Source organism: Phytophthora sojae (genome assembly GCF_000149755.1).
Source record: "Phytophthora sojae unplaced genomic scaffold PHYSOscaffold_1, whole genome shotgun sequence".
NCBI classification, from domain to species: Eukaryota; Oomycota; class Peronosporomycetes; order Peronosporales; family Peronosporaceae; genus Phytophthora; species Phytophthora sojae.
In genome coordinates this window covers 1,322,891-1,350,809 of record NW_009258115.1, presented here as the reverse complement: position 1 = coordinate 1,350,809, position 27,919 = coordinate 1,322,891, and the positions used below count along the sequence as shown (strand labels likewise).

Genomic DNA, 27,919 nt, shown 5'->3' with positions numbered 1-27,919 from the left:
AAGTATATCCTACCCGAGTCCAAGCGGCTACTGGTGCGAAAGGAGCTCGATGTGATGAATGTAAGCGTACTGGTGGCTTGTATTGTGCTACTATTGGCGATTGACATTTGTACAGTGCTGGAGAATCATTGGGGCTCCAGTCCGCCCACCGTGATCGCCACTGCTTGAATCGCTTCCCTAAACAGGTAGCATAGGCGCACCTGTCTCTTGAAAGATCAGAGGCGGGCTTAATGAAGTTGGCAATGGCGAGGGTTCAGCTCAGTCAGCATATCACGCACTCGAAGCAAGATTCAGCTCAATACAGGTTTTATTCAGTGAGTGGAACTTAGCTATTAGCCGCAGTAGATCAATAACTGCATGCTGCTGCTTCATGTCGAAGGTTTGTCGACACCCTTCATTGCTGTAGCTGAGTGCACTCTGGTCCGCCGCTTTCCCAATCAGCGCCTTAGAGGAATTTCGTGCGTCGCTTCTCCAATCCATCGGACTTTGGGGGCTGCGGCACAAACGGCACCAGCGAGTCGATCTGGGCCTTGACCTCTGGCGTGATCTTCTCGACCGCAGGCAGTGCCTTCATGTTCAGCTCCAATCGCGCCAAGTTCCTGGCCCCGACCATGACCGTGGAGATGTTCTCGTTGCTGATGCACCACGCCAAAGCGAGCTCAGTCAGGGAAATGTCAAGCGCTGCAGCTACCGACTGGAGTTTGTCCGCCTTGGCTTGGCGTTCCGCGAAATCCGGCACGAGGAATTTATGCATGGGGCCGTCCATGCGAGAGCCCTTGCTTGCCCGTGAGCAGTCCGCCGCAGAGAGGAGCCCAAGTCGAGAGACCGAGCTTGTACTTCCTGTACAGGTCAAAGTACTCGAACTCCACCTTCGTGCGGTCCAGCAGATTGTAGACGCACTGCTCCACAACGGGGCGAATGAGGCCGAGGCGGTCCGCAACGTCACAAGCTTCGACGATCTGAGCCGCGCTCCACTGGCTGGTGCCCCAGTAGAACGCCCAGCCCCGCTCAAGGACGAAGTTCATGGCACGCACGGTCTCTTCCATGGGCGTGAACACATCGGGCCGAATGCAGTAATGACGTCGGCGTACTCGAGATCGAACCTCTTGAGCGAGGCCTTGGATGCTTCAATGATGTGTTTGCGTGTCAAGCCTCGGTCGTTTGGCCCCGAAGCATCCCGGAACGCCTTCGTCCCCAGACCGATTTTGGTGCCGATCACGAGGTCCTCCCGGCTCCAGATGCCTTCATCGATGCCCTTCTGCACAGCAAAACCCATGTTCAGACCACTTTCAAAGTGGCAAAATTAAAAAAATTCCACCTTTTCCACTTTCTGGCGAACCTTAAAGGTGGAGCAAATTTTGGAGTCCCTTCTGAACGATACCACGCACAATAGCACTTACATAGCTGTCAAAAGGGCGCTGACACAGTACAGATGCATGCCATACATGGCGGAAACTGCGAAAATGCTGTTGGAGTCGACGAACACGACTGTGCTTCTATTCGTAGCGAAATACACTTGAGGCAATAGCGAAGTTCGCACGTTATAGCTCATCAACGCAAGCAGTAAGATTCATCGACGCAAAGGCGTCATAGGTGTACTATGCGGTAAACGAAGCTAGGAAGCAAGACGGGGTTTCCGTACAGCCACGAAGGGGGACACCATGCCGGCACGCGTATGCAGGTATGCGGTTGCCGCTGTTGTCAATTTATACATTTACGTATTTTGATCGATGTAAAACGAGGTTTGGAAGTGGCAGCGGGGGCAGCGATCCGATGCACAGCGAGCTCGCAGTCTAACACAAAAGGTATCCATAGATAGGGGTTAAGTACTTACTACTGACCTGCAATGTGTCTGCCACCTTTAGGCTCGTACTTAGCCAGACGGTTAATAATTATACTTGGGTATTGTATGGATTCCACTTTTTCCACTTCCTGCCGAGAAATGTGCCACTTTAAAGCAAAAAGTGGAGAAATTGACAATTGCCACTTTTAAAGTGGTCTGCCCATGTTCCTTTCCGCGACGCGTTGTCGAAGAAGTTGATGTCGTGCTTGAACGCCAGCTTCATCATCTCGTACCAGGCTTCCGGTGTGTTTTCCTCCTTGGCGTGCATCAAGCTCCCCAGTCCGAGCTTGGACACAAGGAGTCCTGAATTTCCCAGGAACCGGTAGGTCATGCCAGCAGACTTGGTGTCCTCGGTACTTGCAGGCGCCATGGTGGTGGTGGAGTGCTTGACTTGGTTGGTGGTAAATTCCAAAATGAACGAAAGTTGCGACTGCTAGCTACTGTAGAGAGTTCGATGGACAACCCTTTGACATCAGTGATGACGAATGCGTTTACTTGATCCCAGCATACTAACAAGCAATCGCTGAGTCATTCAAAAACAATATAGTTAGGTTAAATGGCAGTTTTCAGTAGTAGCAAGTATACGTAAATACGAATCAAAGCACCATCCTTCTAACCCCGGCCATGCACGGAGTGTTCAATACCAAAGCCACTAACAATGATTTGGATTCGATTGCTTATTTTCTACTGTAGCATGGAGACCAGGTCTAAGCAAATTGCAATACATTGAATGGACTCTCCAATTCGCCAGCCCTCCCCAATTAATATTGGTGCTATTTTCTTATTTTGAAAGATATTATCACTAATATCTGAGTTGAGCGAAAATACGAAAGCAACAGACTCAGGCGGTTGGCTTACCTCGGCTACCTAGCAGCTATCCACTATTACCAATACCATGGTACATGAACTACAGTAGATGGTAGAGTAGTTAGTACTCAGTAATATTTACATATTATTTTGCAATTTATGTGAGATATCCATGGGGGGACTAATCCTACCAAGCATAAATTGAGCTTCCTATTTGCTATGAAATTGGTTTTATCAATGGTATTTTCCACGACGATGGCCGAGATTAATGCGTCAAAAGCGGATTTTGAGTTAGATACATATCATTGAAAGAGGCTCGTAATGCTCATGAGGCCGAAGATGCTTTTCGTGGCAGTGGCCGACCCAAACGAAGCAGCTTGACTAGCTGCATCGAGGATATGTTCTGAAACCAATTTGGTTAAGAACGTGCGCATGAAGGGTGCTGGGAGGCGGTGCTGAGAAGGTAAGATAATACATTTGCCGAAGCAATGCCCCCTCTAGCTACCGGGGCGAGTATTCGCTGTGAGGCTGCTGCTATACTAGTAAACGAGATAAGTAATAAGCACGCGAGGGCCAAAATATCTGCAAACGGCAATACAGTAATTTGCCTCAATAGCGCAATGGCTACATTTATACATTCTCTAAGATAATTGCATAGGAGAGGCTAGCTGAACTCTCATTGGCTCGATTTGGGGTGTGCACAGATACTCGTTTCAGCAGGGTATTCGATACCACGACTGCGCTATTGAGGTAAATTACTGTACCACTTCCCCATAATACCGAATTTGTTTTGTAGTGGGATACACCCTACCGGAGCTAAAATACCAGACGCCCGATTTTGCTCAAAAAACGAATCGGCACCGGACGCCCAGATGTATTTATCAAAATTACTAAACTGAGCACTCTACCTCAAGTCTCTCAAGGCCGAATCTCACCAATGCGGCTGCCGACACAGCCCAGCTTACTAGCTTGTTCGCCGCCACCACCCCAACTTGGATCGAAGCTCAGTACAGCAAGCTTTGCGTTTGTGCCTGCCGCCGACAGAAGCACCCCCAGCAGCTATAGAGCTAAACGACGAGCCCATCTTAACACCACTACTCTTCTCCCTTGATACTTTTCTGTAGGTAGACCCGGAAAGAACGTATCTACAGTGAAACAAACATTGCAGTGTAGTCTCAGGTGCTCGACAATAGCCTTCTTCATTGCAGCAGGGCCCGCGTCGTTTTCCACCTGCCTTGACCTCCAGACAGGCGAGGGTGACTTGGTGGCGCCCGCACCGTTGCAGTAATGATCGCGCGCTGAGCGGCCAAGCGTGCAAAAATTACTGGCTTGAAACTGGTGTATCCCTCAGTCAATCTGAAGGCACAATTGTGATTGGCTAATACTATCCTGTATCCCATAGGTTGGTGTATCCCTCTACAAAACAAATTCGGTAAGTTGTCGCAAAGTTGCCATAATCGTTTTGCACCAATCACATCTCTCCTCTCCTCCCATTCGCTGAAACCCCCACCCTGATTAACCATGCCAAACTTACCGCGTCTTTGCGTCAAAAAGTGAACGGACACCCTCCAAGGGCACTCATTATCCGATCCGAGCTCGAGCCCCCCACCCCGATGGCGACGGAAGACCCCAGTAGCAGCTCCTCTCTGCGCCAGCGCAAGGGCAAGGCCATGCCTGCGCTGGACACACAGGACACCTCGGACGGGCCCGTGACCAAGTCGTCGCCGGACTCGCAGCGCAGCAGCCCGAGACCCGAGAGCTGGTCGTACAACACGTTCCGCGCCACGCACGGCAACGAAGTCGAGGGCCTGCTGCTGTTCCCGGAGCAGCCGCGCCAGATCTTCGTGCTGCTCCTGGTGGTGGCGGGCTTCTCGTACTACTCGTTCACGCACGACTCGCAGGACCCCGTGCAGAACGTGCGCAACGCGCTGTTCGCCGCCATCCTCATCTTCCTGGTCTACTGCTTCCTGCAGACGCGCGACGGGCTCATGATGCGTCCGCACCCCGGCGTGTGGCGCGTCGTGCACGGCTGCTCCGTCGTGTACCTGCTGCTACTGGCGGCCATGCTGGTGCAGAACCGGGAGGGCGCCATGAAGGCCATGCAGTACATCTTCCCGGAAGTCGGCAGTCGCCCCAAGACGGTCGTGCCGGCGCAGCTGCAATGCGAGATCAACTCGGAGGTAATGGAGAGAAGTCTGCGAAGGTTTATTGTTTAGTGGTGATGTGATGCTAATTTATTGTAGTCGTTGATGCGCGGCGTGTCGAGCATTTGGTTCTTGGCGCATGTGACGGGCTGGTGGGGCAAGATGTGCATGTTCCGCGACTGGAGGTTCTGCTGGGTGCTGAGTATCGCCTTTGAGATCCTGGAGCTGGCATTCCAGTTCGTGATTCCAGACTTCCAGGAGTGCTGGTACGAAGCGGTTACACTCAATTGGGTGGGGGGTACTGTAGTCAAACTGAGCTGACTTTTGTTGCCCTTGCAGGTGGGATTCGCTGCTGCTCGACATGCTGGGAGCGAACATGCTCGGTATGTGCCTCGGTCGTGTGACGTTGTGGCTGCTGGAGTCGAAGGAGTACGACTGGTCCGGTCGCCGCGGCAAGAAGATGGGTTACTTCCGCTTGGCGCTCAACCAGTTCACCCCGTTCAGCTGGGAGCAATACCACTGGGAGGTGTTCTCGAGCTTCAAGCGCTTCGCGGAGATCGTGTTCGCGATGCTGCTGTGTCTCATTACGGAGCTGAACGCCTTCTTCATGCTCACGACGCTCAGCATCCCCAAGGAGAGCAACTTCAACTCGTACAGACTGCTCCTTGTGTTCCTGATCGGCATTCCTGCAGCTGCTGAGGTGAGGTTTGATACATCGCTCATCCTACCTTGTTGCGAGGTCTAACATGGTGTTATGTCTTTAGTACTACGAGTTCATCACAAACCCAGAATGCTGGCGTCTGGGGCAGAACTCGTGGATGATCTTGTCAATCGCGACGTTCGAGATTCTGGTGTGGGTCAAGTTCTCGGCTAACGGAGTTTTGTTCACGCAACCTCCGCCGCCGCTCGTCATGTACCCGATCCTGGCGTTCGTGATTATGTTTTCGGTCTGGATGCTACTCTTCTTCCGCAATGCCCCCCGCCAACCGTCATCTCGCCGCGCACGTGGACTCGTTACCGGCTGGGGATACCTCGACGTGCTGTTTTGGGCGTCGTTCACGCCGCTAGTGTTCCTTACTTCCCAGTGGGCATTTTGAAGCTGATCGTTTTTGTCTTTTCCACGGCGATGAGGGAAAGTGAATGCGTTAAAAGCAGAGTTTTGAGTTAGATAGATAGCAGTGGCGCCAGGCCGACCCAAACGAAGCCGCTTGACTACAGTCATTCATGTGGCTTCACTTTACCGCGTCAGTATTTTAGTTTTAATGAAATTATTGTCGCGGATCTTAAGCTTGAATAGGTCCTCTCCAACATATTGCAAGACTAGTGTCTTGCCAAGACACCAACGTGCAGTATCTTGGTGACCACAAGGCCATGATAACAAAGGCCGGAATGTGGCTAGAGCAAGTGCTGTCTATCTGCAAATAAAGGTGTCGCTGTAGCAACCGATCAAAGAACAATCACGGGGACGAGAGACAAAAGAGCGGAGGACGCCGTTGATTCGACTCGTTCTTTCATTTAGCCCAGCGCGTTGGGGTTACTGCCGACGCTCCCACGGGGGCGACTGACTGCGCAAGGTCCCAACAGTGCGTCACAGCAAAGGTGTAGAGCACCAAAGCCGCTTACATCAGGTCCACGAACGGCTGCGCCGCCATGGTGATGGGCTGCGTGCCCTTGGCCTTCAGGGTGTAGGCGGCCTTGGGCTGCACGGGGGTGCGCTTGATCTGGGCGCGCACGCCGGTGGCGTGAGCCTCCTTCTTCTTCAGCTCGTTCTCCTTGACGCGCGTGAGGAAGCCCAGGCGGCACTTGGACTGGTGCACGTGCTCAATGCGCACGTTGATGTGCTTGTGGATGATGCGGTTGCCCACGATCTTGTTCACACGCACGCCGACGGCACGCTTGGTCACGTTGTACACGCGGCCGGTGCGGCCGTGGTAGAACTTGTGGGGCATGCCCTTCTGCACGGCACCGTTGGCCTTGATGTCCACGTAGTCGCCCACCTTGAACGTGCGCAGGTACGTCGACATCTTGATCATGCCGCTCTGACGGAACGGGCGCGCGAACATGTCGCGCGTGCGAGCGCGGTAACCGAAGGAGTGCGGCATCTTTGACTAAACTGCAGCAGCACAATAAGGATCACCAGAATCGCATTAGCAACTGCACTTCCAGGCATCGCTGGAGCGCTCCAAGGCCTGCGTTCGACGGGGGACAGCAGCGCGGATGTGACTATAGTGGTGGCGGCACTGACAACGCCGCGATCTTTCCGGGACGGAGCGCTGCATTCAGCTGTAGCCTAAAAAGTCTTGAATCGCCTGTATCTCCGTCAATTCCTGCGCTCCGCCGGCCGTATCCGCGGCCTCCGTCCCAGTTTCGAGCGGCGCGTCACGCGCACCACCACGTTCCATCCCCTCGCTCCGCATTGGCCTCTCTGGAGGCGGTCATATCGCAGCCGAACAGCGCCGCTTACCTGCAAAAGTCGAACGAGACAAGAAGAACTGCGTGAGTCGGCGAGGCTTGGGGCGCCGTGCGGGCCGCGAAACTATTGGCCGCGGAGGCGCCAGCATACAAATCGCAAGTGTAACGGGCCGCGAGCCAATCACCAGCAAGACACGCACTCCGGCTAAATACGAACTCACTCACGGGTTTAAAACGGCGACCCAAGTGGTGTGCCGCACACCAACATCCCCTAAGACAGTGCAAGTGGTGCTGGCTCATATCCTATAGCGGCGGCACTATGGAGGACGAGGACTTCGGCGAGGATGTGCTGGTGACGACGCAGCGCGCCGGCGTCAAGGAGGAGGCCAAGACCGAGGAGTCCCGCGCCACGTGGGAGGCCAGTCAGGGCGCGCCCGTCAAGAGCGAGAAGCCCAAGGACGAGCACGAAGAGGACGAGGACGAGGAGCTCTACGGCGGCGTCTCCATCAAGCTCAACGCGTCCGCCACGTCGCAGGCGGAAGCCGCCGCAGCCTCCGCAGCTGCGGGCCATGGACCGGCTGGCGTCAAGGCTGGCGACGACCCGGCGGCCGACTCGGACGATGACGAGGACGACGAGGACGTGGCCATCGTGCTCAGCACGGACCACGCCAACAAGCCCACGCTGCGCTTCACGGGCGGCGGCAATCGCTACGTGCGCGGCAGCTTCGGCGGCGCGCAGCATGGCGGTCCTGGCGCCGCTGGGTCGGGCGCTGCGGGCGCGAACCAGGCGGGGGAACTGGGCGGATCCGCGGTGGACGGAGTGGACGACCTCGCCATGTTTGGCGGACGACGCACGGCGTTCGACGTGGACATCGACCTGCTGGAGGACAGGCCGTGGCGGAAACCCGGTGTGGATATCTCGGACTACTTCAATTACGGCTTCGACGAGCACAGCTGGAGGGAGTACGCGGCGAGACAGCTCCGGTTGAGGCGCGAGCTGGCGGTGGAGAAGTCGAGGGAGCAGGCGTCCAGACAGGCAGTGAGTGCAGCTAACCAGCAGCAGGCCATGCGAGAGCGAGACGCAAAGATGCAGGGAGGTGGTATGCCTCCACGTGGATTCCCTGGACAGATGAAGCAAGAGGGCGGGGATGACCAGAATGGCCGTCCTGGAGAATGGGGACCTGGAGGAAATGGCATGCCTCCGATGGGTGGCGCGCCGCCTCGAGGCGGGTTCATGGGCGGCCCGCCCCCGCGCGGGTGGCACCCTGGAATGGGCCCGCCGCCTGGCTTCATGGGTCAGCAGAACTGGAACGGGCCTCCGATGGGCGGCGCGCCGTGGGGATCTGGTCCGGGAAGAGGGCCGCCATGGATGGGCGGCCCTGGCGGTGGCAGGGGCCGAGGTGGCCGCGGCGGCTTCGATGATCGGGGGCGCAATGACGATCGCGATGACAGGCGGCATGGTGGCGGCAGGTCCAGAGAGGCGAGTCGCGATCGCTCAAGATCCCGCGATCGCCCGCGCCGAGAGGAACCGCGAGGCAGCGGACGCCGCGAAGGTGCTGGGGCAAATGATGCCAACGACAAGGATCAAGGGCGCGACAGAGACCGAGACCGCCCACGCCGCGATGAACCCCGTGGCGCCGGACGTCGTGATCGCTCAAGATCCCGTGATCGCCCGCGCCGAGACGAATCGCGTGGCAGTGGACGTCGAGATGGTGCTGGAGGCAAAGATGCTAGCGACAAGGATCAAGGACGCGACAGGGATCGAGACCGGGAGCGTGGGCGCGACCGTGACGCTGGCGGCCGTGATCGCGATGCTGCCTGTGATCGAGGACGCCCTCGAGAGCGCGGAGGCCGTGGAGCTGGAGGAGATCAGGAGAGAGACCGTGGAGGCCGCAATCGTGGAGACCGAGGTGGACGCTCGCGATCCCGAGAGCGTGATTCTCGCAAGCGCAGGGGTCGAGATGAAAGCGCTGGGGGTAGTAGAGGCCCCGGCGACCAGCGTCACAAACGGCGGCATTAGACAACAGAAAGACAGCAACGCATCGATCACCACGCGGCTGGGCGGTGCCTACCGAGATATCAATCATCTAACAAAAACGAAATGGCAATTTGCAGTTATACCTTGGTAAGGTGCCTTACAACAAGCATTCTATCTGAATCGATACAGATGCAGCCTGGAGGGTCAAATCTGCTTGTGCAGCCAGAGCTCGGTCTCCAGCTTATCCAGGTCCTGGGCCATCACCTGCAACGCGATGTCTGCATCACCCTGGATGGCATCCACAGGCACGAACGTCATACCCGGCATGCTGTTGACCTTGCCCCGTGCAGTAACAGTGTCGTAGTACGCCTTGGCCACCTCCGCCTCACTCGAGAAGGCTGTTGCCACGTAGAATGTGCGCACGTGAATGACGCGGTCCCACGGCATCAGTGCTTGTACCAGGCTGTCCAGTACACACGTCCAGATCCCCTCTGCGAGAGCCTTCGCCAACGCCCGAGTATCCGCATACGCTCCAAAGCTTTCTACTGACGCGGTGCACATGATCTGGCACAGCGCTCGCGGAACCATAGCGCTCTGCCAGTCGAAGCGCAGGTTCTTGGAGTGACTCGTGCTAGTAAGGCTGCGCGGAACCAGGTACTTGAGCGCGATGTGAGTGAGGGCCTGAAGTTCCACTTCCACGAGAGCATTTCGCGGCAAACGAGAGAGCTGCACGACTAGCAGCGGCGCCTCCTTCACGAACTCCACGAGGGCTTCGTCCTTATCGACATCCTCGTCGCTCTCATCGCTGTCGTCGACAGACTCGAACTCGTCCTCCAATTCGGCGTTAGTCATAAGGTGGCGGCGACATTCAAGTAGCAGGCGCTCACAAGCCTCGCGGTCGTCAGGGTTTCCGGTGGTGTAGATCACACCAGAGCACACGTGACGGAGGTTCGACTGAAGTGCCTCCAGCACACGGCATGCGTTGCGAAAGCACTGGGTCGTTTGAACAGAGTGATCCCCTGGCACGAGGTTCATCGTCTGAGGGTGCAGCGCAATTTGGCCTGCCAGTAGGATAAGCGCTCTGTGCAGCACATTGGCCTGGCTGTACGGTCCGATGCAGCACGGAGCCCACGCTGAGATACTCTTCACGTGGAGGACGTCGCGACGCACTCGCAAGGGCTGCAACTTCTGCTTGCCACTGCCGCGCAACGCGTAGCAGTCCAACAGTACACGAGCGGGGACATCAGCCAGAGCCTTTACTTCGACGCAGCTTCGGGAAGGCGGCAAGTTTTGTCCGAGATGCCGGATGTACTCGGTGTTCAGCTCACCGAATGCGGCCATATCCTCTACGTACAAATGCACGAAACAAATGTCTGCAAGCACCATGTCCTCGCTCTTGAGAATAACCTCCACTTGCGCAACAATGTCCGCCATCTCTTCCTCGAGAGTGAGTGATCCGTCACCTGCCCTGCTGCTCATAACTCCCGAAAGGTGCAATTGGTCGCGGAATCGGCCAAAGGCGGGCACAACGTCTTTCGCTGACTGAGGGGAAAGTGCGAGCACGCTGGCTGTCTTCGCTTCCTTTTTCGTAGACCTGGTTGTTTGTTGGACGGTTGAAGGCTCCGGGATCCGAGACGCCAGTTGTGACGGGTCCGAGGGCTCCTTCTCCTCAAGGTGGCACTTATCGATCGACAGGAAGGCCACTGGCGCGACGTAGTCATCCGAATGAAGCACCGTGTGGCTCTCATCACTACATAGTAGGAACGCATCATTAGAATCCAGAACACGCAAGGGGGTTATAATCCCTCAGGCAAATCCACGTACATGACGATACGCTTCTTGAACAGCGGGCAGTCGAGCGTAAAGGTCTCATACTCGCCTCCTTCGCCGCAGACGTTCATCTGATACTTCTCTTTCTGGAGTAGAGGATACAAAACAGCATAAAACCGTCACGACATCGTCCACAAATCTGCAAACGGTACACCTCAAATCGCATCGCCTACCAGCATCATGAGTTGCGGCTGCAGCTGCGCGATGGTCTTGCCCAGGTGTCTCCGCGGCTGCAAGCCAATGGACGCCACCTTGACGAGGATAGCCTCCATCTCTGAGTCGATCATCTCCTGCAGCAACTCCGTCTGCTCGCGGCGCCACAGGTAGCCGAGCGATGTCAGGCCCAGCCTCGAGCACCTGCACCACAATATTTCAGCCAAAAAATTAATGCAACCAGCCAACCAATGTCTAAGCAAGCAGCAGCTGTGCAACTTTACTCACACGTTCTCCACCCTGTTGCGCTGGTAGCTGGAGAAGATGGCGCCCGTGCAGACGCCCTGGACGCCGGGGAACTGCTGCTTGACCTTCTGCAGCAGCCGGAACAGGTCCTCGACCTCGTCGCCCGCCGCCGACTCGTGGTAGTCGATCTCCGTCTTGACCGCCGTGCCCGTGATGGTCTCCGAGACGAGCGGCAGCTCCATGCTCTGCGCGATGAGCCCCACGGCCTGGTGGCCCACGCTCTGGAACATGAACGAGTCGATCTCGGCGTCGTCCGCCGAGAGCTCCGCGGGCGGGTGCAGGTGCGCCAGGCACACGATCTCGTGGCCGAAGCGCACGCACTCCATCATGGCGTAGCAACTGTCCTTGCCGCCGCTCACGAGCGCCACCACCTGCATAGCTGTAATAGACGAGAGGAAGGCTGCGTTGCTACGTAAGTGCTGGAGGGAAGCGAGTTAGTTGTGACATCTAGCCATCTCGGCTTCATGTGTGGTGTGTGGTACACAATAATTGTGGTGCACACGTGTTGCGTGCGGTGCTGCTGAGTGATTGTCACTTCTCAATAGAGCCCCCTCCTCGCTCCACCGAGATGGCGGCGGCGCGTTCCGTGCTGCTGAGCGACATCCAGAGCGTGCTGAGTCTGGCGCGGCGGCGCCATGGCTTCCTGCTGTCCGGGACTGCGAGTCAGCGCTCGAAGCAGGTGCGGAATCCGCGTCTTCATGCTGTAAAGTGCATCTGAATCCAGGGCTAACACAGTGTGATGCTGGCTGTAGGAGAGCCCCCTGGCCGTCTTCCAGAGCTTCTCTCTGCTGCGCGGACGTCTGCTGCGATGCGAGAGTACGTACAGGGCGTTTACCGCTTCCGTGGGCTGCTGAATGACCCAATTTTGACGTTTTTCCGCCCATTTTCGACCCAGATATGGCCGAACTTTCCCCTGTGAACGTCGTGAAGCCCTTCCTAGACGTGATCCGCCACGAACACGCTAGCAGCACAGTGACGGGTGCTGCACTGCAGGCCGTGATGAACTTCTTGCACACGTGGCCCTGGGCGGACGTCAAGGACCAGAACGCGGCGGCAGACGCCGTGGCCGACATCGTGGACGCCGTGAGCCACTGCAGGTTCCAGGAGACGGGCGTCGAGAACGACCAGAACGTGCTGGTGCTCGTGGTGCACGTGCTCCATGCGGTGGTGCGCTCGCCCTGCGGCGCGCGGCTGTCGGACCACGCGATGTGGCAGCTGGTGGAGTCTCTTTACGCGCTCAGCCGCGGTAATCGACACGATGTGCGTGCTGGTGACTGATTAATTTAATTTCTCTCTGACGTTAGCTGACTATTGATACTGACTGACCCTTGCGCTGTGTTCTGTGTTCGTGCTGGGCAGCCGCATATTACGCTGCCGTTGCGATCGACGGCCACGAATTTCCTGCATGACACGGTGGCCTTTATCTTTTCGAATCCTGCAATCTACTCGGACTTAGCTCCTGTTGCGGCGCCTGCAAATGCTGGATCGGAACCTCTCAGACCGGGCTTTGGACTGCCGTGTGCCGTGAAGATTGTTGGCTTTTTGTGCCAGAAGCTGCACCAGAAAAACTTCGTGCCGCCTCCGTCCCCGGATGCACCAGCAGCCAACACTGGAAACACAACAAGCCGTCGCGAAGTGCTGCTGTCGTTTACCTTGCTCCAGCGTGCCTTGATTGCTTGTGATGCTGAACTGATTACCGGCGTGCCGTCGCTGATGCTGTTTATTAAAGATGATCTGTGTAGCGCCATTTTGCGTTACTGCCGTCTCGGGTACGAAGGATATCATTATTTTGCATGACACATGCCACACTTCCGAGCGCTGTTCTAATGTTGACCTCTTTTCATGATCTGCGCAGTGCGTGTGCTGAACTCAAGATCCCAGTGGTGTGTCTCGAGCTTATTAGGCTGCTATGGTCGAAGCTTCGTTCCGAGCTTAAGATGCAGGTAGAGGCGATATTCAACGGAGTGTTCTACCACACGCTGCATTGGAGTCTCGCGAATATGGATGTGAACAACCCAGATTTCCCGCGTGGAGATAATGCAACCCCGCCAACTGGCGATGTGAACGGCCAGGCCAGTGACAAACCTGCGGTGACAGTTGACGCGGCACTCGATGAGTTCTCTGGGGAAATGTTGTCCAAGAGTCGGCTGTACAACATTTCGTTTGAAATCCTGGATTGCCTCGTGGACTTGCTTGCGGAGGCAACGCTGCTCCCCGACTTGTATGTGAACTATGACTGCGATGGCAACCGTTGCGACCTGACGCAGAGCTTATTCGACCTGTTATCCCAGGTTGCTCAGCAGTCCCATGTTGCGTGCTTTGAGTCGCACGAAGAAACACACTTTCTGTGGGCTCAGGCTGTTGGAGAGATTGCACTTCGTGGAATGTTCAATGCTCTATACGTTGTGCATCTTCGTACGCACCCGCAAACACCCGTTGTAAGTGGCGAAAACAGTAGTCCGCCTAGCGATGAAGAGATTCGCGAGGATACGTTGTTGGTGGATCAGGAAGAGCAGCCTTCCTCTGGCGATGATGATACGTTCGCTTCTGCAGAAGTTTTGTTCAAGAAGCGTCAGCGTAAAAAGTTCTTCCAGCATGGCATCCAGGAATTTAATCGGAAGCCGCTCGCTGGAATCAAGTATCTGCAACAAAACACGTTCCTCCCGACACCACTTGACAGCATGTCTCTCGCAACTTTCCTGCGCTCACTCCCACAAGGTTTGAATAAGAATGCGGTGGGCGTGTATCTGGGCGCAATGGGCAAGGAGGTCAAGGGTTTCGAGAAAACTGAGATTCACGAGGCCGACACGATGGATTTCCACCGGGACGTTTTGACCAACTTTGTGCGGTCGTTCAACTTCGAGGGCGAGAGTATCGTTACAGCGCTGCGCATGTTTCTTGCGAGTTTCCGTCTTCCTGGAGAAGCGCAGCAAATTGACCGAATCCTCAACACGTTTTCGCTGCAAGTATATGAGCAATGCCGAGAACGCTTTCTCATGGCGTCAGTGGACGTGGCGTATCTGCTGTCGTTCAGCTTAATCATGCTGAATACGGATCTGCATAACCCGAATATTCGAGCGGACAAGAAAATGAAGCTGATCGACTTTATCAGAAACAACAAAAACTACGGCCAAGAGGTTTCTAAGGGCTTAGATTTACCGGAGGACTATTTGACCGAGTTGTACGATACCATCGCGAAGGACGAAATCAAGACGTTTGAAGATGGCGGTAAACATGGTGAAGTGACCAGTGATCGGTGGAAGGACCTGCTCAATCAAGCAGAAAGTGACCCGCGCAACTCGCGCTTAATTGTGCATCACCCCGCGTTGCACCTCCGGTCGTTTAGTACGCCTCGCCGAATTGGTATTGCCCAAGGCGTATCGTCACCCCTAGCACCTGATGCTATGCGTACGATGAAGCAGGCCCGTCTCACTAAGAGCACATCTACTCCTGCAAATGGAACGACGGTGAAAAGCGGTACTTGGGAGCAACAGGATGGGTTTGACGGACTTGTGCCTCTCTATGCCTCGTCGGGTAACCAGTACGACCGCCACATTTTCGAGCTGATTCATCAAAGTCTTGTACGAGCCTTTGGCAGCGTGTTCCAGCAATTTGTCGTGGATTCACAAGCGAAGGATGCAGCGCGTGGTGAGGATCTGTCTGTTGGCAACAGCTATGAGATGCACTACGTGCCTCAGAAAAGCGCCCTCCAGCTCGCATGCAACGGTTTCGTGCTGTGCGCGGCGGTGGCATCCAATTTGTCGCTGGTGGAACACTGCAACGCAATATTTATCCGTCTTTGCAAATACACGGCGCTGCTATCGTCGGATATTTATCCGGTGGGGTACAACGGCCGCGAGAATGGTATCTGGGTGTTTTGCGATAATCAAAGTGCCCCTATCGCGACAGCTGCCGTGCTAAAAATTGTCAGTACGTGCAGTTTATCGCTCCACAGTCGTTCATGGAAGTACTTCTTCCACGTCGTTAGTGGCTTGCGGGAGTTCCATGTGTTGCCAACTCGGATTCTGTACCCCAGTGACGACATGAAATTGGAGCTGATGACACCAGACGAGCGGCTGGAGTTTATTGACTTGGTGTACCAGAACAAGGAAGAGTTGGAAAGGAGAATTGCGCTAAGTGCTCAAGAGCAGGACGGTAGTGATGGCGACTCTGGCGGCTTTTTCAGTGGTGTTACTTGGCTGTTATCGGCACTCGACTCCAACCTTGGTGGATCTGCGCCAGGATCTTCTGCACCGACAAGGTCGCATCTGTCTCCTGGTTTCGAACAGTACCAGCTGAGCCCAGCCGAGCTGGCGTCGCATACCGAAGACCTTGTGATCGAGGGAAAAACACCGAAGAAGCAGCCATCGAGCGGTGAACACGACCCGAGAGGTGATTTTGGCACCGATCTGTGGATCCGAACCACATTGCAGCCGTACCGTCTTGAATTTTTGATGCAAGACGTGGCAAGCTTACCCTCTCGTGCTCTGGCTGAAGTTATTGAAGCACTGCATGACGAGACACTGCGCGTACTGAGGGGCCCGGATGAGAAGGAGTCACCAAAAGACCGGAAGAAATCCGCGAAACTGTCACTTAGCCAAGGTGGGTGCGTGTTATTCGAACACTTGCTGAGTCAAGTGGTCGCACTGGGCGGTTCCCTGTTTGATGGCGGGGCTGACGATGAAGACGGAATATCTGCCGTGCTGGAAGCCCACTACACCCAAATCCTGGAAGTTCTGCGACCAGTGCTTCTTACCAACCACAGCCCCAGCGGGCTCACGTACGAAAACGCGTGCTTCTTGTTGCACAAGTCGATCAACGGCCTGTTTGCATGGGTGACACGCACTCGTAGCGAAGCTAACGGCCTGTTATTGATCACCTTCCTGAGCACCTTTATGGAAATGAGCGGTGATGACGAGCTGATTCGTCCGTTCCTGACGTCAATCATGCGCGGGTTGGATCGATATGTAACTTTGGTGGAGCCAAGCAACCTGCACTACTCTCGAATGGATTGGCTCACGATCTGTAATTTGATCAGCTGGTCTGTCGGAATGCCCCACGCAGCTTCTCGTGCTTTCGGACTGCTTGAACGACTTGTGACGGAGAAGATCTGGAATGGGGAGGGAAATGACATTCTCATCAGCGATTGCTACACGAAGATGATCATGTTTGCGATGAAGGCTCGCGATCCGCACGACTCATGGGCACCGTCACGCCCTCTCGATCTGCTGCTCTTCATGTTTGACACGCTGCGTCCCGATGCAACCAATTACGTTGAAGAACGCCTACGCTTCTTGGGCGGAACAGCTGTTGTGTCAAGACATTTGCTGCTGAATCAGATCAAACAGGAACTTTCCAATGACCTCGTCGTAGCGGCAATCGAGGGGCTGAAGCATATGCTTCGCGAACACGCGGGGACTGAACGATCATTCAAGGCCATGGCCTGGTTGGATGTTCTCCGGTACGGACTTGTTCCTGTCGGTTTTGACTTGCTAAATGATGCTGGACCCAAACATTCTGGTGGAGCTATGCATTTCGGAGAGGATGAAGAAGAAACGAATTCTCCGTTCCTCTATTACCGGCGCCAACTTCCATCCTTCGACGATGAGAACTCATTGAAGCATCCTACTGCCTCTCAAACGCACACTGAGTCCAAGGGACCTACTGGTCGTCGTCGAAGACCATCGACTATGAAAGACCCGTTGGCACTTCGACCGCATGTCGTTGTGGTTCAACTGCTCTCTCTTGTGGTGTGCGAGGAGCTGACAAAGCTGCAGACGTGCGCCAAATTCCCGGCCGTATGGGAAGACGTGGCAGAGCTGCTGGTAGGTTTGCTGGATCACACTGCCATGGAAACCCCTCCGTCCGCAGGTGAGGGTGCAGCGAGCGGAGAGGTACTAATCGCGGCACTCGAGCGTCGCAGCGTGCTATCAGCGCACGAGGAAATTCTTGAGCACAGCAAGGGCATTGTTCGACGCTTAGCAATGCTTCAAGATGAGGAAACGAAAGACGAAGAGGAGAAGGAGGAGCAGAAGGAAGATGCTCCAAATGTTGACCAAGCCCAGCCAAACCCCTTAATGCAAGTGCTCGAGGAGAAGTGCCGTGCCCACCCAGACTTGATTGACCAGCTTTTCTCGTCGAAGGATGATACTGGATCTACTGGTGGACGCACTCCTCCGATCGAAGAAGTTGATGGAGAAAATGCTGACGAGCAGAACGACAGCGATGCGTCGAGCTGAACACGAAGGTAGTGGATAAATGTTTGTTCATAGAAGTATGCAGATGTTAGGTAGTGGTGTTGAGCTGACTGTCGTTGAGCTAGCTGGGCCTAACCGTTGTTGGGTGGCCGCTTTCTGACGTAGGCCCGTGCGCATCCAGTAGACTCACAGCCTCGTCGGCCTTCGAGTAAATGGTCATGATCTTCTCTGAGAAGCACTGCGTGAACGTCTGGGTCAGCTTATTGATGATCACGTCCTTCAGGTTGCTATCGTTCTGCTCCACCGCGATATCGCATAGTCGTTCGGTGATGTCCACAAGCTGCCGGATCTGTTCAAGAAACACACAATGCGAGTCAGTCAAATAGCAGACACAACAACGTAGCAAGGGCGTCTACGAACCTGTTCGGTGACACGTGATACGTTTTCTTCCAGTCGCTTTGACCCGGGACTTTGTGGGCCATTGCCGGTTCGAAGAGCTTCCGCTTTGCGCACAATTTCGGCCGTGTCGTCTTCGGCGCGCTGTTTCTGGGCAACACCCGCACGCTTCTCCAAAACCTCGAGAGCTTCCTTCACATGGCCTTGGACTAAAGCAATCTGCTGGATGTTTTCCGTGCAATTGGCGTTGACATGCGTCGTGATGTGGTCGAGGCTCTTGTGCACGTTTTCAAGCTCTGCAGCGAGCTTCTGCGTCTCAGCCTTTGCAGCCAGTCGCTTCTTGTTAGAGTCTTCGATCTCGCGCTTGGCTGCAGCGAGGTCCTTCGCTCGCTGCTGAGCCTTCTCGGATTCTTGAACAGTGGCGAGAGCGTGCTTCAAAGATGCGATCTCATCGGTGAGACTCTGGATCGTTGACGCACTTTGCGCTGCCTTCTCGTTGCTCTGCTCTCGAAGCTCTTTCACCTGCTGCTCATTGTCGACATTGCGCTGGTTGACCTCCATGCGCAGTCTGTCTACCTCCTTCTGCAGCTCACTCTTCGCCTCCAATAAATTAGTCTTCTCGCTCACCAGCGACTGCACCAGGGCCTTGGCCTTCTGGCGCTTGTCGGTGTTCTCCTTGTTGATGACCTCGATCGACGCCTGCAGCTCCTGATTCTTCTTCTCGAGCTGCGCGGAGCGAGTTTGCAACTCCTTCAACGACTCCTCCGCCTTTTGAAACTCGGCATGGACCGACTCGGAGCGCTGACGGTGCTCCGTGGTGTCCGACTTGAGAGTCGTGTGCTGTGCCTGGAGCTCGGCCATCTCCATGCTCCACTTCTTCATCTCGGCCTTCAGCGTCGTCACTTCGACCTCCTTTTCCGAAATCTTCTCGTTGAGTGTAAGGTTCTGCTTCATCATGTCGTCGAGGCGCTCCTGCGCGGCCGTATACTGCTGCTTGATAGTCTGCATTTCACCCAGCTGCGACTGAGTCTCCGCGATCAAGCTGTCGCTACGGCTTCTGCCCAGATTGACCTTCTCGTACAACTGAGTGATCTCCGCAAGCTTGTCCTCGAGCTCCGTGCATTTGCCGCACGAATATGACGCTAACTCGTCCGTCTTAGCCTGAAGTTGGGTTTGGAGCGAGGCGATCTCCGCTTGGCTCTGGAGCACCTTCGTTTCGCTTTCGTCCGCTCTCAGTCGGTAGTTGTCCAGCTGCTCGAGGTGGTAATCTTTGTCCGATAGCTGCTTCTGAAGGTGCTGGTTCTCGATCTTGTGCTGTTCAAGCTGGAACTCGAGCTCCTTCATCTTAGCCACGTCGGCCTCATTCTCTTCAGCCTTCATTTGAGACTGCTGAGAGCTGAGCTCGGCGGTCAGCGAGGTCTCACGAGCTTTCAGGGCGTCAACCTCTGCTTGCAACGCATTGCGGTGTTGCTCCGTAGACGAACGAAGCGCATCAAGTTCCTGACGGAGACTCGTTGCTTGCTGTGATGACTGCAATGCCTCAGCTTCCACACTGCGCAGACGCTCGCGCATGTCTGCCATCTCGAAGTTTGCCGTGTTCAGCTGAGCCTGCAATGCGTTGAACTCTTCGTCGGTGTGGGAACCAGCGGGTGCTGGCTGCGATAGGAAATCCGCCTCCTTCGCTTCATCAGCAGCAGTCTTCGCAGCTTCCGCCGCTGCGAGAGCCTCCGTTTTCTGCTGTAGCTGCGTCTCGAGGTTGCGGCACTTCTTCTTCTCTGCTTCCAGCTGCGAGTTCATCGCGTCTGCGAACGACTTGGCTCGTGTCTTGAGCTCGTTCTCGCGCGTGGCGGTCTCCTTCTTCAGCTTCTCGATCTCCTCTGCAAGACGCTGCTTCTCCTCGCTGTTGTCCGCTGCAGCCGCTGCCGGCGCCGCCGCAGTCGTCGCCTCCTTGAGCTTTTCCTCGAGCGCCGTCACCTTCTTCGTCTCGTTCGCCAGCTGAGTGCGCATGTTGTCCACGAACGCCTTGGTCTTGGCCTTGAGAGTATTGAGCGCCTCGTCCTTGGCCTGCACCTCGCCCTTCAGCCGAGTCACCTCGGCCGCCGGATCCATCGGCGTCACGGCGATGGCCGCGAACGGGTCCATCGCTGCTCACTCGGCTCAACTGGGCGCAACGCGCTTCTTCCTCCGTCCGCTCAGCTCGTGTGTGATGCAGAACTGCCGCCCACAAAGAAGCTTCGACCACCTCGACGGAAATACACCAAGAGATATGACGCGTAGTCTGATCCGAAGGCTGCCCCATTTAGCTCGCAGCCATGGTAATACTTCATCGTCGTAGACGGGCCTGGCATCCTCAAACCTATGCGTCCCATTTTAGCGAACAAGCGGCATGGCACCAGCACCTCGTCCTCGCCGTTGCGAGCCGTTCACGGGCAGCTAACTTGGCTGAGCTAAGATACCCGGCAACTTCAACTCTACCTCGTCATTAATATGAAAATGTGAAAAAGTTCATTTCAGTGACACGTTTTCGTACAGCAACGCTAAACTAAAAGAAACATTAAACCTGTAGCTATTATCCAAGGTGATAGGATAATTAAGTCTTATTTTAATAGCAAAATGTGAGACAATGATATCTAGTTTGTCAGGTTATGTATTAATGCATTTCTTATTGGAATTTTTATTGAAAGAATGCTGCTCCGAGCCGACGCACTACAGTAAGCGGCAATGGATGGAACAAGCGGCGGCGGCCTGGTGAGCGACGTGCACCCGAACGGCGGAGACATCGACTCGCTGCTGTCGAGCGACGCGGACAAGAAGCCGCGGCGGCTGCACGAGCCGTACGAGCGGCACCGCGCGCACGACCTGCGCGCCGAGTGCTACCGGCGCGGGCTGCGGCCCATCAAGAAGGGCCCCCACGCCAACGACAACAAGGGCGGGTACATCGAGCTCCTGCGCCGCAACGACGGGAGTACCGGACCCGCTCTGAATTCCACCAACCCTGTGAATATTAATAATGGAGCACTACCGTCTCTACTCCGAGAAAGTCAAAGTGACCAAGTCGGGGACAAGCGGCGAGGAGTTGGAGGTGGAGTGAATGACGACGAGACCGAAGACGACGAGAGCGTCGGCAACGCCACGGAAAACGACGTGCAAATCATGGTCAACAACAAGAGGAAACTGCCGACCATGACGATGCAGACTCAGACTCAGACGGACTCGAATGGATCAGGTGAACTTCAAGGGTTCTACGAAGGGGGTCAACCCACGCTGGTGCCGGTACTGCCCATGCAGTACCCTAGCAACCCCAATTTAAACAAGGCGTCGGCCAATCCGACCACGGACCTGGAGATTCTGAGCGGCATCGCCAACTCGTACACGCAGAACGCGGCGGCTGATGGACAATTGTGCGGCAATTGCCGGACGGTGGTCACGGATCAGCTGATGGAGTCCATTCGGCTGGGCAAGACCAAGATGCAGCTGCAGGAGTGGCACAAGCTGACGGAGCAGCGGGATCGAGATACCAACCACTTGAAGGACGTGCTGGACATCTTGCAGGGCCTGAGGAGGTCCTACAGAGAGGCGCAGCAGAGCGGCATGGGCCACGACCTGCTCGTCGAGCTGCAGGATGACATGGCGTTCTTTAGAACACTGAAGGAGCAGACGAAGGAGAGGATGCGGCAGGCCATGCGGGACGCTCGAGAACGATCAACCAACAAGCCCAACGCGTCGGCTTAAATCTTTTTATTTCTTCAACAGGCAGAAAACTTATGAGTGCACCTCGATTGGATTGGATGGATTGGGCTGACGTCGTTGAATTGGTGGAAGAGTGCTGGCTGGGTGGCTGGCTGGTACTGTATGTATTGCTGGTTTTGGTGGCACGCGTGGTGGAAATCCTGCGGGGGTATGCAAGCGGGAAGTATCAAAGACTCTGTAGTTCGCGGGGAGATGGATCTGATAACCGATCGAATGCGCGCACGTGTGAGTTCTGCCGCGTTATCCGCCGACGTCTCTGCACGTCGGACGTGTTTGGGAGACTAAATGCCTGCTGAACTTGAACATGCCAAGCCCGGTGTCTATTCCAGAGAGCTCGATGGCATGGCATCCTGCTGTCTTGGGACCGGTCATTCTCGAATCTGCCGCCAAGCCGCCTCTGTGGATTTCTAGCGCTGGCAGCATCAACCGCAGTTTTGGAGCCATGGCCGCGCATGTTGAAGCGACCACGCCGTCGTACAACCCAGCTGTGTCGCCAACTCATCGTGAATCGACTGCTTTGGGGCTGCCCGAACACCCTCCAAGACTATCGACGTTCTCGCATCTCGACCTCAATGACTCCGGCGAAAGCAAGCACACAACTGGATGCTCAGTCGCGATGCTCGTGCTGCTTGCGCTTCCTCGAATGGCTACCAACATGGCGTGGTCGGCGCAATGGGCCGCGCTCGGGCCATACCTCGGCACACTGCTACCCCGGTTTGCAGTGCAGCTCACGCAGTTGATCGGTCCGCTCTCGGGTATCCTCGTGGCACCGACAATCGGCGTTCTGAGTGATCGCAGCACGTGCAAGTGGGGCCGCCGCCGCCCGTTCTTGATTTACGGTGCTGTAACGAGTGCGGCATGCTGGACGTTGATGGGATTCACGCGTGAGCTGGGGGAGCTTCTCGGTGACTCGGGAGACCACCGTCCATGGACCGCGTGGCTCACGATCCTGTTCTACACGTGGATGGATATCACTGTGAACGTGGTGCAGACGCCAGCGTTCCTCATCATCGCCGACTTCGCGGGCGACCGACAGACGCTTGGAGCAAGCATCGGACAGGCCAGCTCAACACTAGGCTCGATTTGGGTGGCTGGTTACATCTACATCTTCGGTGCGGCTCACCTGACGCTGCGCTGGTTCCTCGGCATGCTCTCAGTGACGATGTTGGCTTCGGTGGGGGCAGTCTGCGTGTTTGCCAAGGAGCAGGTCTCAGCGTCGAAGGACATGGAGCTTGGGCCGGATGAGGCAGCGACTAGCACCTTGAAGCGCGTGGGCGAAGCGTTCTCCTGCATCTACAACGGCCTCAAGACGCTGCCTCGGTCACTGGCGGTGTATTGCCTCGTGCTATTCTGCATCCAGTTCGGCTTTACAGCCTACAACGGCAACAAGGGGCAGTTCTTCGGCATCGAAGTCTTTGGAGGCAACTCGACCGACGCGGATGTCTGCGAGCAGACTCACTGTACCGAAGACCAAGAACACTACAACGATGGCGTCCAGATTGCCGGTGGACTTGCGGACTTGCTGTTCAATGTGCTCGGCTACCTGTATTCGTGGGTGCTTCCGGTCCTGGTTCATCGTCTCGGCGCGCGTTGGGTCGTCACGGTCGCGTGCATCCCTCAAGCTCTGCTGATGGTCATGGCGTTCACGAAGGTTGTGGCTCTGGACGTGCTGATCGTCGTCCTGACAGCCATCACCCAGGCTACGATCTTCGCGCTCATCGTGCCAATCATCATCCACGTCTTCGGGACTTCAGCTCACGTTGGCATGTACGTTGGCGCTGTAAACTCAGCCAATTGTTTCGGTCAGCTGCTGAATTTCGCGGTGGGAGCTGCGTTGGTGGAGTCTTCGCTGGGCTACGCGCTTCCAGTATTCGTGGGAGGTGCGCTGTCATTCCTGGGAGCGATTGTCAGTCTAGTGGCGCTCCGGATCAACATGCACTCGATGTAATACGTGGTTCAAGGATCAAGGTTTGATACCTAGCAAATTGCCATGTTAACGGATCAATCAACTCGTTTCGTCTTTATCACTTCAAATACTGTTCGTCTCAAAAGTTTCGACGGCCTGTGTACCCCAACGTCGTTCCATGGCTAACAAACAACACAATAGTTATCAGGTTTAGTTAGATCAATTGGCTTGCGTCTGCGTCTTCCGTTAACTCACTAGTTCTCTGCGAGCAGCGTCTTGGACGTGGGGTTTGCGTAGCTCTCCGCTAAATGTCGCTCTGGTGTACTGTAGAAATCGTTGCAAGGCGTTCAGCTTCCGTTTGTATACGATGAAATGGACAACTCGAACACTTACGGAAGTATTCCGCCCAGATCCTCCGCTGCAACGAGTTTTCCGATGCCCGCGAGTAGGGATCGACGCGAATCAATTCGACGACCAGAAAGCGAACCGCTGCTACCACTTGCGCCTAATGGTGGGGACACGCCTCGACCAGTCTCCCAAGGAGTTGAAGGAGACTGGGTCCGTGCTGAATTCTGTCGTCCTCCTCGACCTTGTTCATACTAACCAGAGGGGTTAGAAGATATACTATACGCTCAGTGTAATCCCCTCAACGACGTTTTACCATTGGAGTCACATGGCGTTTAGGCTGCGAATTCTGCCGCGTGCCCAGCACGTAGTTGTCTTTAGGCGTCGACTCCATCGACGTTTGCGCCGCGTACGATCTAGGTTGGCATTGAAAAACAAATGTGAATATACAGCCTCATCCTCCTAAGCATTTGCAGCGTTCACCTACGTTTTCCAGTCACTGCAACTGACATTGTTCCCTGGACCGACCTACAGAAGCACAGCGATCAGCACACGTTGAACCACGGGGGACAGCGATTTAATCTACCTGATAGACAGCACTCTGGAAGGGAATACCAGGGACTTGATCACCTGATGAGTTTTGCTGAGGCTCAAACAGTTTCTTTCCTGCTGTGGTGGAGCTGCCGGCCGCGTCACGCGGCATGATGCCACCTTTCTCGTCGTAGGTTAAATTCTACAGTAGACAGACGTTTAGTATCCATTGGTGACCATGTAGCCCCCAATACTCAATAGATCTTACGTCTTTGACGGAGGATTGGTTCGTGTAGAAGCGCTTCTTGGCTGAACGGCGCACGTAGCCTCCCCAGTCTGCGTCTGGGTGGTCCGGGTCGTACTTGTCCACCACGTGCGGGATCACAGGTGACGGTGTCTGGTTATTCGACCTCTCTGTAGGTCCTGCATCGAAGCGCGCCATTTCAGCTTGGGCCTGAAGGAAGCTCTTCTCCATGATCTCTTCCGGCTCGGAGTGCGGCCACCTCGTTGATCCGAATGTTAAATTCAACGGCTTCGAGAAGCTTGGGCCGTTTCTTCCGTGACTCGTCGGCGACTAATTTCCTCGAGCTGTTCCGAAATGAGGTTCATGTGCTGCTGGACGTCGCTTGAAAAGAGTTGGAAAGACGTTCGCATCGACTTCATGACGCCACTCAAAGTCTCGACACGCTGCACGACGGAAGCAACGCGTTCGTTATAGTCGTCTCGACTGAGCTTGGACATTCGTGAAGTGCTTGGTGCCCTATCGACCTGACCAGGAGTATCTCCATTCTGGCCAGCATTCCGTAGTGCAGAGGACCTCGCTTTCCACTCCATTGGCGGAAGCTTGTACTTGTCCTGAATTGTCATCGGGCCAGCGTCGCGCTTCTCCTCTTGGCTGTTATCAAGGCTGGATACTTTCTTCTCCTCTTCCTCTTCCTCCTCTTTTTCTTGGGTTTCGTGGCGCTCCCTCTCTTCACTATTGTAGTCACAACCACTTCTCTCACTTAGGTTGGTTTCCGAGTCATCCTCCGCTGCAACTGGGGCTTTCGTCAACAAACCGACGGCTTGGAGACGGTCTTCAGCTACAATCAACAAGACTGGGGGCCGAGTAATTTGACCTGGAACTATATCCGACAGTGCTTTGGCGACAAACTTCGACACCTCAGCATGACTAGGCAGTATAGTGATACTCTTGATCCTATTGAGTCGAAGCTACAGTGAGTTATACACACCGAATCGGTCAATCTTCCTCTATCGTATCAAATACAATATAACAAACCTACCGTGAACGCCGGAAACTCAAGCGATTCTTTCAGTGACGGCCAAACCATGCGATATCGCCTGAGCGAATCTTCTCCACCATCCTCGATCTTTATTCGCCATGTTCTCCAACGCATTTCCGAGACCGTGCTAAACTCGAACCAGGTGTCACCCGTTGTAGTGGATGAAGATTTAACTGACATTGAAATACTTCGTACTACATCGTGTGTGCCTGAAGCCAACCCTGGGTACATCTGATGCGGCAATGCAAACGACGAGAATCGTTCACGGTTAGGACTATATCGAGATCTAAACAATGTACACACCATTACAAACCTGAATCATCTTCAGCTCGACACTTGAACTTGCGTCGGTAATTTCTTGGATGAGCTTGAACACCTGCGCAAATTGGTACCACAAGAATAAGTTAATTTCTTCAGAATACGCGCCGCAATTACGACAGACACCTAACTTACACTTAGAGACCCATCTTGCTTGCCGGCAAGGACTAACTGCTTCTGCTGATCGCGTGGGCCACAAATCCACCAGCGAAGACTTGTGTAGGCGCAGCTCAAGTCAGAGGTTGATGTTGCATGAACAAGCCGCACATGTTCAAGCAAGTTGTCGCGCGTTACCACTCCAGAGCGGGAATTCACCCCAAGGTCGAGTCGCTTGCCTCGTAATGGCTGCGCTTCCGACGATACTCCATATCCGTCCCACGGACAATCCCGAAAGTCAAGCAGCGACAGCCTCCCTCCAGCGTCTCCAACAAGAAGGTATCGACCATCACAGCTGCGCTCTGCCACCACCAACTTTTCCGGTCGCTGCTTCAGCTGCGCCAAGCAAACCTGCCTGTCGCTAAACCGCTCTCCCCAGGCAAACACGCCAATGAAATTTGACTCTTCAAAGAGAACATCCACAGCTCCCGCATCCGGCGTCATCTCACGTCGACAAGGCTGCAGACACCGAATACGCCTCCCCAAATTCCCCACAATCGGTTCCATGAAGCTGAAATGAACCTGCAGAGATGCCGACGCTTGCCGAGGCGTAGATCCATCCACAACACCAACGAATCTAGACACCGAACCAGGATACAACCGGAAACCAAGTAGAAAAGTGGCCCCTGACGACTTCACCGCGTCACCTTCTTCAGTTTCTGGAACTTCCACGAAAGCCCCGACAAGCAGAAATCCAGAAACAGGAAACGCTACGCACGTAGCCTCCACCACACTGCAGTCTAGTTCATCACTGCTGAATTGCCGGCCAAATGACGATCTTTGGGAGCGAGTTGCGTGGTCTGCAAGTGAAATTTGGTGCAGGAACGTGAGCGGATGTAAACTGTTGTTGCTGTCGCCATACAAATCGACGAAGCGACCGTTGACTATGGCAATCGCGCGGGTCGTGTCGCACACAGCAATGCAATGGTTGTCACGGCCTTGGTTCGGAGACCCCGCGCGTGTGGGAGCGTGTACAGACACGTCAACGTCGAGTATCTGCAGCCGATCTTCTGTCATCGCGCGTAACACAAAGGTAAACAAAAAGTGTAAAGTTTACCTGCTGCTTTCAACGAATCAGATCGTAGCAAGTTTTGACGAATCAGCGATCCGTAAATACTTGACCAATCAGACAAGGATATGAAGCATACAAATTTCAAGTCAAGCGAAGCGCGCTCCCGTCCACTGGAAATGCCGCCGGCTCGATAGCGCTCTCAGTATCGAATTTCCTTCACCAGGGCATCGGCCGTTTCTCGATGTGTATAGTTTTTGCGAGTTTTACCCGCTGGCGATGGAGTGAAGATAACTTATTCCGTACTTCGTGAAAGGAGCGAGGACCGTTTTGGTCTCTCCTCCTTCTGTGAGCATTACATTTTGTCATAGTTACACTGACCATCCGCCTACCAGCAAGTACATCTTTGCATATTAGCGTAGCAGCTGACGACCCAGCGTGGTGCGGTGCTTGAGTTGCCGAGGATCTCGCCCGTCCGACTTGACCCCCGGAGCTCACTCTATCTCGCTGCCGTCCATTTGAGAGTTGCATTTGATCAAACAGCTCTACCGTATG

General features: G+C 55.0%; 10 protein-coding genes across 10 annotated transcripts; 5 read left to right on the top strand and 5 right to left on the bottom strand.

Annotated features, from left to right (window-relative positions):
• Positions 1-445: 445 nt before the first annotated feature.
• PHYSODRAFT_320744 (hypothetical protein) lies at positions 446-2,213 on the bottom strand (the record flags this gene model as incomplete). The annotated part of the gene is made up of 4 exons (XM_009515848.1): positions 446-779; positions 838-1,037; positions 1,082-1,286; positions 2,023-2,213. The coding sequence occupies 4 exons, from the start codon at positions 2,211-2,213 to the stop codon at positions 446-448; spliced, it is 930 nt and encodes a 309-aa protein (XP_009514143.1).
• Positions 2,214-4,263: 2,050 nt separating this feature from the next.
• Positions 4,264-5,891, top strand: PHYSODRAFT_474455 (phosphatidylserine synthase; the record flags this gene model as incomplete). The annotated part of the gene is made up of 4 exons (XM_009515847.1): positions 4,264-4,830; positions 4,894-5,060; positions 5,134-5,494; positions 5,559-5,891. The coding sequence occupies 4 exons, from the start codon at positions 4,264-4,266 to the stop codon at positions 5,889-5,891; spliced, it is 1,428 nt and encodes a 475-aa protein (XP_009514142.1).
• A 522-nt stretch (positions 5,892-6,413) lies between these two features.
• Positions 6,414-6,896, bottom strand: PHYSODRAFT_320742 (hypothetical protein; the record flags this gene model as incomplete). Its single annotated transcript, XM_009515846.1, has 1 exon — positions 6,414-6,896. The coding sequence occupies one exon, from the start codon at positions 6,894-6,896 to the stop codon at positions 6,414-6,416; it is 483 nt and encodes a 160-aa protein (XP_009514141.1).
• Positions 6,897-7,525: 629 nt separating this feature from the next.
• PHYSODRAFT_320741 (hypothetical protein) lies at positions 7,526-9,335 on the top strand (the record flags this gene model as incomplete). The annotated part of the gene is made up of 2 exons (XM_009515845.1): positions 7,526-8,552; positions 8,599-9,335. The coding sequence occupies 2 exons, from the start codon at positions 7,526-7,528 to the stop codon at positions 9,333-9,335; spliced, it is 1,764 nt and encodes a 587-aa protein (XP_009514140.1).
• A 53-nt stretch (positions 9,336-9,388) lies between these two features.
• Positions 9,389-11,850, bottom strand: PHYSODRAFT_553661 (hypothetical protein; the record flags this gene model as incomplete). The annotated part of the gene is made up of 6 exons (XM_009515844.1): positions 9,389-9,685; positions 9,731-10,726; positions 10,796-10,934; positions 11,009-11,100; positions 11,188-11,371; positions 11,456-11,850. The coding sequence occupies 6 exons, from the start codon at positions 11,848-11,850 to the stop codon at positions 9,389-9,391; spliced, it is 2,103 nt and encodes a 700-aa protein (XP_009514139.1).
• Positions 11,851-12,370: 520 nt separating this feature from the next.
• On the top strand, positions 12,371-17,903 carry PHYSODRAFT_553660 (hypothetical protein; the record flags this gene model as incomplete). The annotated part of the gene is made up of 3 exons (XM_009515843.1): positions 12,371-12,733; positions 12,833-13,242; positions 13,329-17,903. 3 exons carry the CDS (start codon positions 12,371-12,373, stop codon positions 17,710-17,712), a joined length of 5,157 nt encoding a protein of 1,718 aa, XP_009514138.1. The 3' UTR covers positions 17,713-17,903.
• Positions 17,904-20,787: 2,884 nt separating this feature from the next.
• PHYSODRAFT_471018 (hypothetical protein) lies at positions 20,788-21,798 on the top strand (the record flags this gene model as incomplete). The annotated part of the gene is made up of 2 exons (XM_009515842.1): positions 20,788-21,120; positions 21,184-21,798. The coding sequence occupies 2 exons, from the start codon at positions 20,788-20,790 to the stop codon at positions 21,796-21,798; spliced, it is 948 nt and encodes a 315-aa protein (XP_009514137.1).
• Positions 21,799-22,258: 460 nt separating this feature from the next.
• On the top strand, positions 22,259-23,764 carry PHYSODRAFT_308450 (hypothetical protein; the record flags this gene model as incomplete). The annotated part of the gene is made up of 1 exon (XM_009515841.1): positions 22,259-23,764. One exon carries the CDS (start codon positions 22,259-22,261, stop codon positions 23,762-23,764), a length of 1,506 nt encoding a protein of 501 aa, XP_009514136.1.
• A 212-nt stretch (positions 23,765-23,976) lies between these two features.
• PHYSODRAFT_474852 (hypothetical protein) lies at positions 23,977-25,261 on the bottom strand (the record flags this gene model as incomplete). Its single annotated transcript, XM_009515840.1, has 7 exons — positions 23,977-24,046; positions 24,116-24,305; positions 24,374-24,483; positions 24,555-24,595; positions 24,654-24,728; positions 24,876-24,995; positions 25,163-25,261. 7 exons carry the CDS (start codon positions 25,259-25,261, stop codon positions 23,977-23,979), a joined length of 705 nt encoding a protein of 234 aa, XP_009514135.1.
• Positions 25,262-26,325: 1,064 nt separating this feature from the next.
• PHYSODRAFT_469276 (hypothetical protein) lies at positions 26,326-27,372 on the bottom strand (the record flags this gene model as incomplete). The annotated part of the gene is made up of 2 exons (XM_009515839.1): positions 26,326-26,894; positions 27,003-27,372. 2 exons carry the CDS (start codon positions 27,370-27,372, stop codon positions 26,326-26,328), a joined length of 939 nt encoding a protein of 312 aa, XP_009514134.1.
• Between the last annotated feature and the right edge of the window lie 547 nt (positions 27,373-27,919).